At 44.7% G+C, this 17616-nt stretch overlaps 1 protein-coding gene across 1 annotated transcript in view; it reads left to right on the top strand.

Moving 5' to 3' along the window:
• The window catches only part of SLCO3A1 (solute carrier organic anion transporter family member 3A1), a 129431-nt gene extending 113439 nt beyond the window's left edge, over window positions 1-15992 (top strand). The window contains exons 6-10 of the mRNA XM_079317622.1: window positions 1396-1594; window positions 2434-2572; window positions 6869-7044; window positions 10064-10128; window positions 14449-15992. Coding sequence (XP_079173748.1) covers window positions 1396-1594; window positions 2434-2572; window positions 6869-7044; window positions 10064-10128; window positions 14449-14828 — 959 coding nt within the window. The 3' untranslated portion in view covers window positions 14829-15992. The remainder of the gene's footprint in view (window positions 1-1395; window positions 1595-2433; window positions 2573-6868; window positions 7045-10063; window positions 10129-14448) is intronic.
• The last annotated feature ends 1624 nt before the right edge of the window (window positions 15993-17616 follow it).

The raw sequence follows: 17616 nt of genomic DNA, 5'->3' as shown, positions 1-17616 counted from the left end.
TTCAGGTACCTGAGTTAGTGCAGCTTGGTTGTCTTTCAAATGTCCCTTCTCTCTGACCATTCCATGCTGCTGTGATTTCACGTTCTACATTTCTCAGTGTTCATTTGTTCCCTGTCAGGACACTGATGGCAGAATATTCATTTATTTTCTGCTGCTGCTCATCCCAGGCAGGCCCAGCCATTTGTTTATGACAGCCCTTCTCTCAGCAGCACCCAATTAAGATATCTGCAAGTTGATCTTGGATGATCTGCGACCCCAGCTCACCAGATGGGCAGCTGGCAGTGATCTGTCAAAAACTGGGACATCAGGAAAGGGGTGGATCTTCATATCATAACAAGGAGTTTGCAAGCTGCTCTTCTGACAGTTCTTTATTTCCCTGTTAATAAACTCATTGATATCTGCTGGTTTTGGCCTGGTTTTCCAAAAGAAACAATCCCCTGCAGTCAGCCTTGCCTCCCCCAGCAACCCAGGAATTTGCTAGTAAATTTTAATACAATTTGACAGAAGGCCAGAGGCCTCAAAGTTGTTAGGCTATTCCATCTTTCCTGAAAATTAAAGGCTTGGCAAAGGAAAGTAACTTCACTGTTGACCCAGTGGGAGAAGGGAAAAAGCTGTTTGGTGGGAGCTAGCTGGGCAGTCAGCATGTGAGTACAGCTGGGTGGCCAGCAAAGAGGGGATCACCCCTGAGCCAGAGCACATCCTGCTCCTGCCCTGACAGTGGGAAAGGAGGCTTGGATATCTCTGTGCTTCTCACAGCAACTTGTTTAAACAAAGTTCTAATCAGATTTCTCACGTGGCATTTAAGGGAGTCTAGAAATGCCAGAACTGGGATTCTCTTCTAAACACAGTTCAGGCAGGTGAGATCTGGAGTGTAATTGGCAGCAAAGGGATAGAAGTGAGCCCAGACAACCATAGTGTGGTAATTTCTGTCTGTGCTGGAAAGGGAGTCACTTCTGGCAGTGATTTCGCATTTCACAGTAAGAAAATTCTTTTAGGGAGATTTCATATTTTCAGGTACTTGCTCCTGCCTAATCTCTGAAGATCAGACTTCTGTGAGTCACACCAGGAGGGCTCATCCAAAGCTCCAGACACCTCAGAAAATTATTGACTTTATTTGCTGCTGCTTTATTTGCTAGGCTGGGCCAAGCTCAGCAAGTCTGGCATCCCCTCCAGCATGGATGAGAACTGGCAGAAGATCCTGGTTCCTCCATGCAAGGCAGCATGCCTGTTTGCATCTGTTGGTTTTTTTGGGCAGCCCCAGCTTGGTGCTACTCCAGCAGTTGGTCATTGCAAGGTTTCTCATGCCAGTGCCCAGACCTGACTGCTGGAGAGTTCAGCCCTGTCACATTGTGTAGCTCACTCATGCCTCTTGCTAACTGGTTTTTCCACTTGCAGGGATGACAGCAATCCCATGTGCATGTCTGGGCATATTCCTGGGTGGCCTCTTGGTGAAGAAGCTCAGCCTGTCTGCTCTGGGAGCCATCAGGATGGCCATGCTGGTGAACCTGGTGTCCACAGCTTGCTACGTGTCCTTCCTGTTCCTGGGCTGTGACACAGGACCTGTGGCAGGGGTTACTGTTCCCTATGGAAACAAGTGAGTCCACAGAGAGTTTCAGGGAGCTTTACCAACTCAAATTCATGTTAGTGTCCTCAACAGGCAGTGCTGGCCTTCAGACAGCCATAGAGCAAGCACATGTGTATGGGCTCTTGGTCTGGGATGTTTCCATGCCACTCATCAATGAGAGAGTTGAGTACCTGCAGATTTTGAGTACCTAAAATATGAAATTCAGTCAAACTGAATCAAAAGGTGCCAGTCCTGTTGTATTGGGTCTGGTTTGTCCTGGCATGCTCTGCTTTGTACATTGATTTAAGTGCCTGAGGGGAATTTGTAGAACCAGGTTTTAGATGCCTGGAAATGCAGATATGGTGAAGAGACAGTGTTTGTGGCTGCAGGCCCATTTTAATATGAGAAATGAGGCCCACATAACCCTGTTATGTCTTGTACTCACAGGACTTGGAGAGAGTTATTTGGTATTTTCTTCCTGAGTGCTCCTGGATGCAGTGGCAACTCTTTTAGATGACAACTTCAGGCTGTCAGCTCCTTACAGTGTTGCAGAAAAACACAGAGCAATATCCACAGCATGTCTGTGTTTCCTTGAGGCTTCTTGTTAAGATTGCAGGGCAGCCCAAGCCTTGCATTAGATTCTCTTTTGCAGGGAGATAGTGGCTATGGCATTTCAGTCTCCAAGGAGAGGCTGTAGCCTGAATTTCTTAGAGCTGGAACCCAGCTGGCCATACAGAAAAAGCCTCCACTGCTTTTTGTAATGTGTTTGCCTTATCTGTCCCCCTCAAAAGCACCTTTGTGAGGCAACAATTGGAAAAGCTGGCTGATACCACGCTGTCCATTAATTTCTTTCTCTCTTTGTCTTACAGCTCAACTCCAACCTCATCTCTGGACCCATATTCCCCCTGCAATAACAACTGTGAATGCCAAACTGATTCCTTCACTCCAGTGTGTGGGGCAGACGGGGTCACATACTTATCTGCCTGCTTTGCTGGCTGCAGCAGCACGGTGAGTGAGCTTTCCTGGGGCCTCTCATCTGTAGGAGCAGTTCTGGGAGCTCAGTGACTGAGGTTCCTGTGTGTCTGGTAGAGCAGCTCACTCACAGCCAGCAGTGGCTGCACCCCCAAAAACTGGCCCCACACCCCCAGTGGGCCTGAGCCCCTGGGTTTTTTTCACTCTGTTCCATAAATGCCCACTCTGTCCAGCAGCAGCTGCCAGGGTCACCCACAGAGCAGGATGGGATCTCACAACCTCCTGCCCTGTTTTCTCCTCAGGCACATGATAAGAGATCTGCACAGGTTTCCAGTGGCAGGACACATCCTCTGCAGGAGATTCCTAGCCCAGAAGGGACCAGCTGAGGAACCAGAACTTCTCTTTTATCCTGCTGCTCCTCATCTACCCTCTTTTCCACCTGCCCATGTGTGTCCTGCCCAGCCCTTTTCATCTTTTTCCTCTTGGTCCTTCCCTGAGTCTGGTTCCTAGACAGTTGTGAGCAGATCCTGATTTTATTCACCCTTGTTTAAGCTTTCCTTTAACTGCTCTTGCTTCTCTCTCTTTCCTTGCTTTGCTCTGAGGCAGCAGCAAGAGCAGTTATCAGGGGAGCAGAGATTCCATCCAAAGATACTCTGCATTTCTTGGTTCTCTCTGAGAGGTTTTTTTTTCCCTTAGAAAACTCTTAAAGACCAAACTATCTCTGTATAAAGATGGGGAAAAATTTTAACAGTATCTTAAAAGCCAGCTTTTTCATTTTTTGCTGCTGAAATGTTAATGCCTTCTGGGTTATGCTGAAAATGAGTGCCTGCTGCTCCTGTGGGTGGGGACTGGTGGGATTCCTGCCTCCTTGCTCGCTGCCTGGGGCTGTGCCAGGCCTGGTGATCACTGCTGTGTGGAGTCTGGGAGGTCAGCCTGGTCACAGGGGCTGTTTGTGCCTACAGGGACATCAGTGCTCACCACATGCAATTATCCCTCCATGGCTTCATCCTTCCTCTTTGAGGAGATACTAAACCTCCCTTCCTGCCCCAGAGACAAAGCACATGTGAGTGCTGCTGACAGGCACTTGCTGCTGGCAGTGCAGCCTCCCCACCCAGATCACCTGTGAGCTTGTCCTGCTTAAACATCTCCTCCATTCCCTCTCCAGCCTCAGAGATGCAGGCATCCCTTTGAAACACCACAGTTTGAGCTTTCAGCAGCCCTACAAGGATCTACATCAATGTGTGACACGTGAAGGTGTTACCTCCTGCCTTCTTCTTCCTCCTCCTCCTCCCAGTAATTCCACACCTGAGATGGCAGCAGGATGATTTTCACAGGAAACCAGCTTGTTTCAGGCACCCAGAATTGTGTCTCACCAGTTCACCAAGCCTTCAGCAAGTGTACAGCTGGTGTTGGTCTGTGGCTGGAGCATGGGAGTGATCTCCTTGCAGTGCAGGGCAAAGCCCTGGCTGCTCTGGAAGAAGTGTGGTAATGAAAATTCAGCTCTGCCCCTTCAGTCTGCAGCTGCCTGACCTTGTGCTCTGCAGGAGCAAACCTCTCTGCAAAAAACTCACTCTGCCTCATGCTCTCTCTTACTCATTCTTTCTTATTTTGCCTTTTTGTTGTCATCCTTGGGGTTCTTCTCATCTCTTTCTTTTGTGGGGGTTTTTTGCAGTAACATTTTGAACACAAATTGGTGAAGCAATAGCATCCGCTGGAAAGGGCATTATCAAGAATTATGGACCAGTTTGGCCATGCAATGGCCTTGAGGCAAAGCCAAATTGCCAAACCAAGTTTTAAACCCATAATCCAGGTAATGACCTGTCTGGAGGGTCTTGTGAATGTTACGTGCTTGTGATGAGCCAAGGGTTGCTTTTTACTGGGACATAAAATTCTCTGAATGCTTTATTTAACTTTACTACATTTTACGTTTCTGACTGCTTCTCTTCACTTTTCCTCTGTGAACAATTTCTAAAAGCAATGTGTAGCTCAGTTATTTTTTTTTCTTTTTCATTCCTTTTCTCTTACTGAGCTGATTCCAGAGGTGTACTTGTCCATAAAGCCATAGGAATATCAGTGCTGGGAGGCAGAGCTCTGGCACCCCCAAGAACTATTCTTTCAAGCCATTCCTGGGAGTGACCCTTGCATACCACATGTTTTTTTGTTTGATGCCATTGACTCTCTCAGCATTTTGGCTGGAGACACATGAATTCCAGGCTGGAGTTACTGTGCTGGCACCTCACAGCTTTGCACTGAAGTACCAGTCAGAGCCATGGCTTAAAAAATGAGTAATTAAAACAGTGGGTAATTTGCATGGATAATCACACCAAAGTCAGGTTGCTGTTAAAGGTGTAAACTCTGCATCTGTGTAGCCTCACAGGCACACATAAATCTGGCTGTGCAGGTTGCTGGGTAGCAGAAGGTTCTGATAACAAGAGATTGAATGCACTGGGGTTGCAGACAAGGGGATCTACAGAAGTTTGGCACAGGTAGCAAAAAATTGCCTCTCCACAGGACAAAGTTATAACTCCATCTTTGATGTTTCGTTGTTTGATGTCTGTGAGTTGCATACTGTGTAATAAAAGATCAAAGATCTCCCAGGTAAGGATGAGGTGCAGTGCTAAGCAAGCTGAGGCAGTTGGTGCAAAGCACTCACACTACTTTGAGCCAGCACCTTGAAGCAAAGTGTTAGGACAAGCAGATTGAGGGACAAATTTTCAGGGGGGGAAGGTAAGATCTGCCTTGTAAAAAAATCACACCAGTGTGAGGACAGTCTGCCCCACCACTGCCTGAAACAGATGCTTTCTGTCCCTTGATGAGAGCCCATGGGAAATAAACACCCAGTTCTGCATGTTTGCTGTGATGGGAATTTTGTCCAAGGTTTATTCAGTTCAGGTATATACTTTTCCAGACTTACATGGGTTTTGATCCACAGGGCCTTGCCCAGGCTGATGGCTACCAATGCACTGCAGTAAGAGCTAGGAGCTACAAATTCCTGTTGTCTGTGCAGATGCCACCTAAGTGGTGCTAATTGTTACCATTCTGGAGCCTTCAGGTGTCAGCTTCTTACTCACAGCACAGGAATTTGTTATGTTAATTATTGCTTGCCAGCAGAAAGGCACCTGCATGTCTGCTCCAGCTCTCCTGGAGTTCTGCTCCACAGTCTCTCTTGCCCTTTGTGCACTTAGTTGGGAAAAAATGATTTGACTCCTGTGCAGAAGAAAGAGATTGGTGTCAGAAAGGTTGGAGTAGTATCCCTGCTGATCTTTGGAGGCAGTGAACCAGAAAGTGTGCTTTCATATGGTCCTAAGGGGACCCCTTTGGCAGAAAAGCAGAGGAATTTCTGCTTGCACATGGTAGAGAGGAAGGGGAGAAGATTCAGCTGCTTTTAAATATGTTATATTTTATGACGTTACTCCTCATATAAACATGTGACCTGCAAACCCAGCGGGCCTGTGAAGACAAGCCATGAATCATTAATGACTGTTTCTTTCTGTATTCGTTAAGGGATTTCTTGGTGGTATTGTGTGCCTTAATTGCACAGACACCCCACTCAGAAATTCAGGAGGGCGAGTTGGAAAAATGAGGAAAAAAAAGTAAATCCTTAAATCTGTGACTGGCAAACAAAGATGCTTTTCACATCCTGTGCTTGCTGGAGAGATCAAAGCGAAATGCAGTCATTCCACCCTCCTTCTGATCACATATTGATAAAGTTTATCTTGCTTGACTTGAGCTTTTAGCTCAACACAAATCCCTCTGAACCAGATGTCATTTATTAGCCCTGGAGTGCACTTGAGTCCTGCAGTGTCTGTGCTGCCAGGCTGTGGTGGTTCAGCCCTGGGTGAGCTGCAGCACCCATCGTGGGTGGCTCCTTCCCAGGGTGTGAGGTGCTGGAGGCTGGCCCCAAACCTGCAGCCAGGAACAGGGCTGCAGATTTACCTGCATTTAATGTGCTTCAGTTTAATTGCAAGAGGATAGAGGTAAATAAGAAAGTAATTAGAACCGTAATGGGGGGATCTTCCTTGTCACAGAGACACAGATTGTTTCTTTATTCTCCTTCAAAGAGGTAGAACTGGGTAATAATTTTGTCACGGTGACATTTATGGGAGAGACTTGAAAGGAGCAGAAGAAAAGAAACAAGCCAAGGGACAGCTTTCCCTTGCTGGCAACACACGTCAGCCCTGATGCTCCTGAAATTCCTCCCAAACCCCCCGCCAGGAAGCACTTAGGAGTTATTTAATTGACCATTAGAGGATTAGGCGTTGCTACTGACAAGCCTGTTACAGGTGGGGATCACAGCTCCCCCTGCTCCTGACTCCTTGTGTTTCTCTGCAGAACCTCAGTGGCTGCTCGTGCCTCACCTCGGTTCCTGCTGAAAACGCCACCGTGGTTCCTGGCAAATGCCCCAGCCCTGGCTGTGAGGAGGCCTTCCTGACATTCCTGTGTGTGATGTGTGTCTGCAGCATGATCGGGGCCATGGCGCAGACACCCTCCGTCATCATCCTCATCAGGTGGGGCTTTAGTCACCACCCTCACCAGGTGGGGATTTATTCATCATCCTCAGCAGGTGGGGCTTTATTCACCATCCTCATCAGGTGGGGCTTTAGTCACCAACCATCCTCACCAGGTGGGGCTTTAGCCACCATCTTCACCAGGTGGGGATTTAGCCACCATCTTCACCAGGTGGGGCTTTAGCCACCCTCCTCACCAGGTGGGGATTTAGCCATTATCCTACTCAGGTGGGGATTTAGTTGCCATCCTACTCGGGTGGGGATCTAGCCAATATCTTCTCCAGGTGGGGATTTATTCATCATCTTCAGCAGGTGGGGATTTAGCCACCATCCTCATCAGGTGGGGATTTATTCACCATCCTCAGCAGGTGGGGATTTATTCATCATCTTCAGCAGGTGGGGATTTATTCACCATCCTCAGCAGGTGGGGATTTATTCATCATCCTCATCAGGTAGGGCCACTCCTCACACGGGATCAGGGCAGGAGGGACTCTAGGGCACAGTGGGGAGCTGAGAGTCCTACAAAAAGCCTCTGCCTTTTGCACAGAACTCACTGTCCCCAGACTTGTGACTTCCAACCAAATCTCCATTCAAACCATTTTCTCCCTAAGCCACTTTTTTTCACTTGGTAGTGTCTGGTTTATCCATGGCATGGCCCCAGTTCAGGGCTCCACTGTGGAGCTGCCAGAGAGACAAAGGAATTGCTCGAGCTCTCCTTTGGTAAGGTGAGAGAGTGAGGTAGAACTGGGCCCCCAAATGGACAAGATTCCTGCAGGGATGTTGCAGAGAAGGATGGCAGGGGTTGTTCTTCCAGGGGTAACATGGAAAGTGCAGTTTCCAATCCAGGTAGTAAGGAAGCTACAGCTGCATCAGGAGAGAGGCAGAATTGTCACCCCATGTTCTCAGCACATAATGGCTTAGAGAGAGGTTTAGGCTCACATTTTGAGATAGTCTGGAGACCGTAGAAACCATGGAGAAACAAAAAGCTGAATACCTCCCTGACTGGAGTTTATCTTCTCTCACCCTGGACCAAGCCCAAGAACATCAGGAACTTGGAAGTCTGAAGGACATGTCTGAGTTAAACTAATGTGGATAGGTGGGCAAAAGTAGCTTATTCAAATAACTGACCTTGTGTTATTTCCAGACATGTGGAGCACTTCACCTTATGATATACATATATATATCTAAGCCCACATTTATCCAGAATTACTTAGCTGTCCAAGCTGTCACTTACTGAGAATAATAACCAGAGGCATAAATAGCAGATCCATTCTGCTGCCTGGAAAATTCCAATAAAATTCAATCAATAAGGTCTGTATTAGAAACACACTCTTGAGTGGATTTTGGACAGAACAGCTCTGTGAGGGCATGTCTCCCTGCAGGATACAAAATGAGATATTCCACCTACTAGTTCATTTCTCTCTTTGCATCTCCGGTAGCTAAAGGGAAATCAAATTCCTCATGATAAATATTGTGACAAAAGCAATTTGAAGTTTGAAGAGTTCTTTGTTCAAGGAAGCTGCCAGCACCTATAGGATCCTGCATGGAGACATCTTTGTGTTGCTTTTAAATGAGATAAGCCCAGCACCAGGCAGGAAGAAGAATACCAGGAAATAAAAAAAGCAAAGGGAAGATTAAACATACTCAATTCAGAGCTGTAGGAAATAAACAATTCACACATCCAGATTTGTAACTTCACTCAGAATCACTGATAGCTACCAAATGTACAGCAGAGAGCTCTGAGCCAAATACTACCTTGTACTCTCTTGCAACTGCCATTTCCATTTCTTGAAAAAAGTTGTGGCATATCAATGTGTCCTTGGTGTCCAGGGCAGTGACAAGTGACACTGACAGTTCCCATGGTTATTTAAAAATGGACTCAGTGCCTACAAATTGAATGTCTTGTCTAAGCAAGTCATTTGGTCACTGCTGTAGTCAGTGAGAAAAGGAGTGGCAATTTTTGCTCCAGCCTAAGGTATGAGGATTGACTTTGGTCTTAAATATAGAAAAGTGGATGGAAGGACACCACCACCAATTAAAAGCCCACTGTGAATATTCCATGTCATAATCTATTTTTTCATTAAAATACACTTTTAATGCTCTGTTTCCTTCATTTCCCACCCAAGTGTAGATTCCTATTTGAGGATTCCAAGCCATTAACCATTGGAACATTTTTCCAAGGTTATATAATTCCTGGCATAAAGGCTTTATATAAAGTGTGTGGATCTGTCTGAAAACTGCTGAAATTCATCCTGAGGTCACAAGCTTCATGCAGAAGTCATGGTGTGGTGTTACATGGCCCATGAATGTGTGAGAGGAGGGCAGGTGATCAGAAGTGTCTTCTAATTTAAAAGCTCTCACTAGTTCTGTTTTATGAGTTTTGGCTGATGCCCCTCCAGTGTATTTATGCAAAGATTTTATATTTTGTATTTTATGCCTCTGCCATGAGTGTTTTTTTAAAGCACCTTTGAAGGATAACTCTCAATGCAATAGTGGTTGTGTTTATAGCAGAAAATTCTGCAAACACTGTCTTCCCAAGATAAAAAAAAGTGGGATGCTTAAGTGCATGAAAACTAGTGTTGAGGACTTCCTCACTGGATCACCAGGCTGACTGAACCTCTTGGTCCACCATCCTGCCTCCCACTCTTGTTCCCAGTAGTCTGGGGAGTTTCAGAATCAAAAGTTTTCTCTCCCTCCAGTTCTCAACATCTGGAGCCTTGAAAACCTCATAGAGAGCTTGTAAACAATGTTTTAATGAGATGGGAATTCCATTTTTCCCCATCCAATGACAACATTAGCCGTTGTTATTAATGACTTGGCTAATTCCTGAACTTATCACCAATGCAATTACTTTTGGGGCTGTAGGCAGTTCAGGAGAAGGCAGAAGAAAAGCCCCATTAATGACTTTTTGCAGAGGTGCTGGTGGCATCCTGGCTGACAGCACAGAATGGCCTCGGGGTGTGTTAATCAAAGCAGAACAACAGGAATCGATTTCTCTCTCTGCCTCTCCTCCCTGCAGGACCGTGAGCCCTGAACTCAAGTCCTACGCTCTGGGGGTGCTTTTCCTGCTGCTCCGCCTGCTGGGTAGGTACAAGACTTGTGTGTCCTTCCCTCCCATTTGTTCCCTCATAGAACACTCCATTTTTAACATGCTAAAGTTGATTTCTACTCCCTGTAGTTTGTCTGAGTGGGGTCTGGCACACTGGGGTCCGAGCCCTCTCCACGAGGGGTGTCATATCAAGGCATTTTTGCCATTTCTGTTGTGCTAATGGAAGAAAATTCAGTGTTGCATGAGAAATTACTGTTTCTCCCATGGTTCCACACAACCAGTTTCTCTTCTGTAGCTGTTATTAATGTGTCAGCAGCTTGCAGAATTACTGCTGTATTGCATATAGCTGAAGTAGAGGGATATGGATTTTCATCCTCCTTTGAGGGACAGGACCTGTGTTAGGTGGTGGGTTTGCCCCTTCCTTTGGGTGTCTCGGGAAGGAAACCAGGAAAATGAGACAAGCTCAGTCCTTGTTTCCTCCTGTGGGTTAATATTCCATTAAAATGCACATGGCTCCTCCTCTGGACTAGTATGTGCTTCTCTTGTGTGAATTAAAGGGACACACCAGGCTGCTGCTTGTTTCTGGGTGTTTTTCTCCCCTCTGGAAGAGGTGGCTCCTATTTTAAAGCTCTTTTTTTTCAGCTCATTAGTCTCAGTGATTCAGGGCAAAATCCTCTTATCCATTGTTGTGTGGGACCATCTCATGCCCAGGGTTTCTGCATGTTGTGGGAGTGGAATTTTGCTTTTTTTAGCAGGGCACAGGGAGCACCTTCCCTTCATAGTCCCCCATGGTCCCAAAGGAATGAGCTGGAGACTAAAGTGTCATCTCTTAGGCTACAGCAAGACACTGGGAAGTAGAGGACTGAAAATCCAGCAATGCCAGACATTGCTTTGAATAAGTGACCTCATTTTTTTACTTAATTTTTTAACACCTCATTCTCCATCAGCTGAATAGGAAATGGTGCTCCCAAACCAGTTTACAGTAAAGCAAATTAGATGTCCCTTGGTTTTGGTGAAGTAAGTGCAGTTATACAAAAAGTTCCATCAAGTTGACTTACCCAGAGCTCAGGTAACTCAAAGGGAAGTTCCTGGGATGACCTGGGTCAGCTCTGGTTCAAGCCTTGCAGACACAGCATTTTCTTTAGCTGCTGGTGCTGCTCATGGGTTTTGGGCTGGCTTCAGCTGTGACTGGCTGAATGTGGAGTGTCAGCAGGCAAGTGTGCAAGGAGGATGGCTGTGGGGTGTTGTTTCCAAACTTAGGGGGAGAGATTTTTAGCTTTTCTTTTTTTCCTTTCAAAAGAGAGAAGCCTCTTGAGAAAGCAGCATCCTGAATTCCTCTAAAACCAAGCTCAGACATGTGTGCTTAAGTTGAAAAGATTTCTGTTTTTCATTCCAGTAAAGAAGCCATAGTGAGAATTTCAACTCAAATCTTTATATGTTGCTCTGTCACTAAGGGATTCCCATGAAATAAGACAATACATCCTGGAGCATATCAGCAGTGTAGCTGGAACACACAGAAAATGAAGAAAAAGATACTTTTCCATATGAGCTAGGATATCCAAATTGTGCCTCTATCAACTTGAGGTTTGAGAATAGCTTTACTGATTTATTCTAAAAGCTTTTCAGTTCACCTTTAAGCTTTGACTTAAGAAGACAGTGATAATAGCTGCTTCTTGAACCAAGGGAGAGAATTAAATGCAAGAGGTATGAGACCCGAAGGTGCAGTCCTAGCTAATAGATTTCAGTAAGACAGAAGCTCCTTTTTTTATGCAGCCCTACAGTTTCTGCTATGAAATACATATATAGAGCAGAAATTTTTGCAACACTTTGCAGTAAGAGCTAGAACATGATTGACTCTCTTTAACATTCACTGTAATAACATGGAACATGACTGAATTCTCCTGGTATCCTCCTGCATATATTATCCCATTTCATAGGAATTCTGCTGTGAGAGGGCAGCATAACAGTCTCCTCATATAAGAGCATTACTGCAGTTTCCCAGAGAAGAGAATAAAGCAATGCCATTATAGCCAAAGGTTCAGAATGGAATTGCCTGGAATGGCAAAGAATTTCAGACCTTTAAGATCCTGGATCCTTTCTGGGTGGTGTTCACAATGCATCCCAGAAAAGCCTCTGCTTAACAGGGCACTTCCTTATATTTTTTTCCTCCAAGCACATGTTCTTTGCCTCTTATTCTAACATGACAAAACCCCACAGTGTTTCACTGTCAGGAGTTCCTGGTGTATAGTGTGACCCCTCAGCTCCTTGTCTCAGGGGTTCTGAGCACCAACTTGCTCCTGTCCTCTCCTCTGCTGAAAACAACCTGAAATACTCACTGGTTGCTAAAGGTTTTTCCACATGCCTGCATTCACATGGGAGTAGCTTTGGAGTTCAAGGGAAACAGGTTCTTCCTCAAGTCTTATAAGAAGCACTTTCCAGGCCAAATTATTGTGGACACCAGGCAGGGCAGCTGAATCCAGCAGGTGGGGATGGCACTCCCTCTGAACTTCAGCCTGCACATCTCCAAAGCTTTGTGTCAACATCTCTCAGCATGTTAACTAGACTCACACCTCAAAATTATGATCCAAATGTGGTTTTCTGTTATTCCAGAAACAATGTGGCTCCTCAGTCACTGCCACATCTGGATGTTGCCCCTGATGTGCCGTGCAGCAGCACTGGGCACACAAACTGCAGGCACAGCACAGCCTCTTGCTTGTTTGTGGCAGGAGCCCAGCTGAATTTTTAAAATCCAGGTTGAGTGTGTGTTGTTCACAGGTGTCAACTAAAAAAGCTTCTTTTAACTTAGAAGCAGATCCAGCCCAGCCTGGATTTTCCAGTTATTGAAATCAACAAAGAGCTGGTGCTGATACTTTTTTCCAGAACATAGACATGTTTTTAGATATGATGACTGGAACTAGTATTTCTAACAAACTGATTGTCTTGCATTTTTATCATCTGGTTTTATTTACTACATTTGTGCTACTAAATGATTGGTTAAAATGAGTACCAAAAGCCCATATAGCCCTTCTTAATTCCTGCATTTATCAACATATAAGGGAGATCAAACAAAATCTGCACAGCTCCAGTCATCAACAAAATAAAATAAAGAGATCTCAGTTACCACAGGGAACAGTGAAGACAACCAATTTATTTGTAGTCTTAGGATACATGTCATGAATGTCACTACTTTGCTCGTGACAAGCTGAAGGAAGGTATCTTTTTTAAGCCTGAAAATCCAGGTTAATGATGAAACTGGATCCAAGATTAAACACTTTCCTGTCTAAAAACTGCAGTGCTTGTGTCTGCTTTCACAGGTATTTATAAAGTCTCAGGCATCACAGCACCTATGGATGCATTGATACTGTCAGGGGGTGTTGTGCCTGCCTGCTGTTGGATTTCAGTAGGTGCAATGCTCTCCTTTGCTTGCTGTCTTAACCCACAGCAGTGACTTCATCAATCAGAGTTTTTTTCAGGGTTTATCTTCTTCTAGCCTCTGCCCATTAATACAGCAGAAGGTAGAGAAATGGTTACATTATGTAGGATGTTCACATTTTCTTCCCAGTGCTGCACACTCAGTGCATGTGCTCTGGCTGGGGAGTGCAGAGCTGGAATGTGGATGTCCTAATCACTGTCAGGCTAATGGGAAATGGGGGTTGCTGCAGTGTCCCTGTAGGGTGGGGGAAAGGAGAGAAGAAAAACATTTCCTTTATTAGTTAAATGAGATTGGAGTGATTACTTTGCTTTAAGATTGCAGCTCTGCTGCAAACTATCATTGAGAAACACTCATTGGTAGTTAGCTGCAGTGGCTGTGGGAGAATCCTGCTGTGATATTTCATTTAATGGCACTCCCAAATTTTCACTTCTTTTCAGATGGCATCTTTGACATTTATTAGAGGCTGTTGTGTCTTTTCCTTAGATCCAGAGAAACCCTTTTGCTATGTCAGGATCTCAGTGCTAAGGTGCTGAACTGGAATGCTATGAGATCCTTCAGGTGAACATCTTAAAGTGCAGAATTTCTAGAGACTGAGCTGCAAGGCTGTCCTCATCTTTCATTTACCCCTCTACTTAGTCTCATTAGGCAAATAAGAAACTTAATAAAAGCCACTCAAACTTGAATAAAATCCTTGCTGCATGTTGATATCAGCAGGAATCTCTTCCACAGACGTTAAGTCCAAGCTAAAAGCCCATCCACAAACTTCATTCAGGTTAATTTAAAACTTGAAAAATTAGAATCACAGGCTTCAGCTGGGACTATTAACCTTGATAAAGTACTCTCTTTCCACTCACTGCAGTCACGTCCTCTCTCTTTATCACAGGGATCATAAAAGCACGATTTGTCTCTCTTACTTTGGCAGGTTTTATCCCACCTCCGCTGATCTTCGGGGCCGGGATTGACTCCACGTGTCTGTTCTGGAGCACGTTCTGTGGTGAGCAGGGAGCCTGTGCACTCTATGACAACGTGGTCTACAGATACCTGTATGTCAGCATTGCTATTGCCCTCAAGTCCTTTGCATTCATCCTCTACACAACCACCTGGCAGTGCTTGAGGAAAAACTATAAAAGATACATCAAGAACCACGAAGGTGGTCTCAGCACTAGTGAGTTTTTTGCCTCTACTCTCACCCTAGACAATCTGGGGCGGGACTCAGTGCCCCAAAACCAACCACATAGGACAAAATTTATCTATAACCTTGAAGATCATGAGTGGTGTGAAAATATGGAGTCTGTTTTATAGTGACTGTGGAGCGGTGAACTATATTAATAATACAAGGGTCCTTTTTAATAAAAACAAGGAGAGAGCACGAATGGAAGAAGAAGCGACTGCAAAACAGCAACGGCAACACAGGAAACTTTTGTCTTTTTCTCGCAGTCAGACCCAGCCAGGATTCTTGAGAACAGCATCTTTTAATGGGATCACCTGTGACATCCTGCGGGGTGATGGAGAAGGGGGGAGCCCTTGTGGCTGGGTACCAGCCCCTTTGGTGACAGTACGAGCTTCCAAGGAGGGAATCTGCAGAGGTTCACTGGAGAGTTCAGCACAGGCTGGGGCACAGGCGTAGAGAAAACAAGCTGATAACAGCAGGGTGATAACAGCCAGGTGATAGCAGCAATAGGTGTGTCCCAGTTGGGATGGGGCCTGTGGAGCCCTGCAGGGCTGGCCAGGCTGGGTGCTGCTCCAGCCTGCTGCCATGGCAAAGGGAGTGGTGCTGGAGTCCCTCCCCAGTCACACTCTGTCACCAGCCACGAGTCCACAATAAATACCTTGAAAGCTGCTGGAAACCTTCCCGGTGGCAGGCAGTGCTGTCAGGGGTATCCAAGTCCTTCCAGCCCAGGCTTATTCACAGATTGCAGCTTCGGGGCTGTCTGTGAATAACTGTGCTCAGATCTCAAACCCAGTAGAGTTCAAGACATTTGCTCACACTTGCCAAACGTGCTGTCATTTTTAAAGGGGGATGAGTTCCAAATACTTATCTGTGTAGTCCTCTAATAAGATGTTTTTTTTGAAATTATTTTCAAATCTATGTTAACCCTTAAATCGCTGACACTTTTCCATGAGGAGGATTTATTTATGCTAGTTTGGGTAAAGGATCCTGTTTAATTCACCCAAACGTGATGTGACTCAAGGGGTTTGTTTAATCTCTGCATTTTTTATCCATACGCCTTCATTCTAATATGCTACCAAGCCAATGAAGACACATAATATGTTTTTAAAAAAGAGAATGAATGCACTGTGTCTCTATAAAAACAATTGTCTGTTGGAGAATTATAGATAATATGATGATTTACATAATATAGTTTTTTCATATTCTATGTGACTCAGTGAATACATATATATGTGGAGAGGCTGTTTATGTTCTCTCCAGTTTTTAAAGATATATATATATATAATTTGCAATCTAGAAATTGTGTGGTGGATGTTTTCTTTAAAGTGTGTGTGTGTGTGTGTGTGTGTGTGTGTGCGTGCGTGTGTGTACAAGATGGGAGAAATACTGACCTTAATCCTTCAACCCTCACAATTGGTATTTTATTTTTCACCTGAGAAATTCCACTGACTTTCAGTGGGAAGCCATGTGAGGAAGATGGAATAATCTCTCCTGGATGCCACATTTTGTTTGTGCATGAGAGAACAGTGTTCTTCTGGAAGGCTGGGTCGTGGGAGCAGAGGCTGGCCAGCATTGAGCAACTCAAACTTCCATTCAGCTCCCCACAAAGCTTCCATGCAGGAGCAGATTTGGCTTGGCTCTTGCAGTGCAGTCTCACCTAAACCTGCAAAAACCATGGGGAAACTTTCATCTGATTACAAGAAGTGTGGGGGTCAGGCTTATTTTGTATGCATATTTTTGTTTTCCAAAACATTCCTGCTGAGAAGCAATGCAAATTGGCAGCATTTGATGAGTTTTTCCCCAGGAACCAGACTTGTTTCCAATGGACTAAATGTCAGAAGGGCTTTAAGGGTTAGCATCATAACTAAAAGTTCCTTTTTTTGTGTGAATTTCGAAGCTGTTGTGAACTTGAGGATGCTTAGAGGAGTAACCTGGCATGTTGAGTCAAATGCTGGATGTCACTTCCATGCAGGTGGCAGAGGGACTCATCTTCCCCAGGTCCTTGTCCATTGCTGCAGTGGACACCCCAGAGCTGGCACAATTACAGAGGGCTGGTAACTTGTCACTCATGTTCAGCACCTTTTTAGCAGACTTTGCTCTTATCCAGACTTTACAACATGGGTGTGGAATATCAAACTGCTTCCACTTGACTGACTTTACATGTGTGTTTGCCACTTCTGCACAGAATTACACGTTCAGCAACAATAAGGGCAGGAAAAAAGGGTGTATCAAATAAACTCCGTCGTGCCAAATACTCAACAGATATTGTAACTGCAAATAATTAATTACTGGGTTTCAGCGATGTTAAGAATTACTCAATTGATGAAAGAGTTTAAGGAAAAAAAAAATTAAGCTATGCAGTGCCATTGTTACATTGGGTAAATGATGCTTTTTAGACCATTACATTGGTTTGGTATATCCTGTCTGCGAAAATAGAGATACTGCATCCATAAAACAATTAATTCAAAAAAGGCACAAGGTGCATATCTGTCTCATCAAATATATATAATTGTCAAGCATAAGCCTTTGAAATCATTCTGTACAGTTCTCTTCATTCTGCAGATTTATTGCTTAGACTGCTACTTTCCAAATGTTAACTCATAATTTTTATACTATACACACACTTTCAGACTCGAACACAAATGTCACAGAAAAGAACCTTTCTAAAAGCCTGATTGCTTGAAATTTCATAACCCCTTTCACAGTTTCATGATTTTCCCCTCTGAAAGACCAAGGTGAAGGAGAATAGCATGCTGATTGATATGATGTAAAACAAACTCCCAGTGTTCATGAGCTGTGGTTTGTTGGTACAGTCAAAAGTCCCCCTTGACCGGAGTTATAGAAACAGGATTCCTGGGCACATAACATTTTCATCTTTGTTTTTCTTTACTCTTTTCATTTGATCTCTTCTCTTAGTAT

This window comes from Erithacus rubecula (assembly GCF_903797595.1).
Source record: "Erithacus rubecula genome assembly, chromosome: 14".
Classification (NCBI taxonomy): Eukaryota; Metazoa; Chordata; class Aves; order Passeriformes; family Muscicapidae; genus Erithacus; species Erithacus rubecula.
This window is presented reverse-complemented; position numbering and strand designations above follow the sequence as displayed.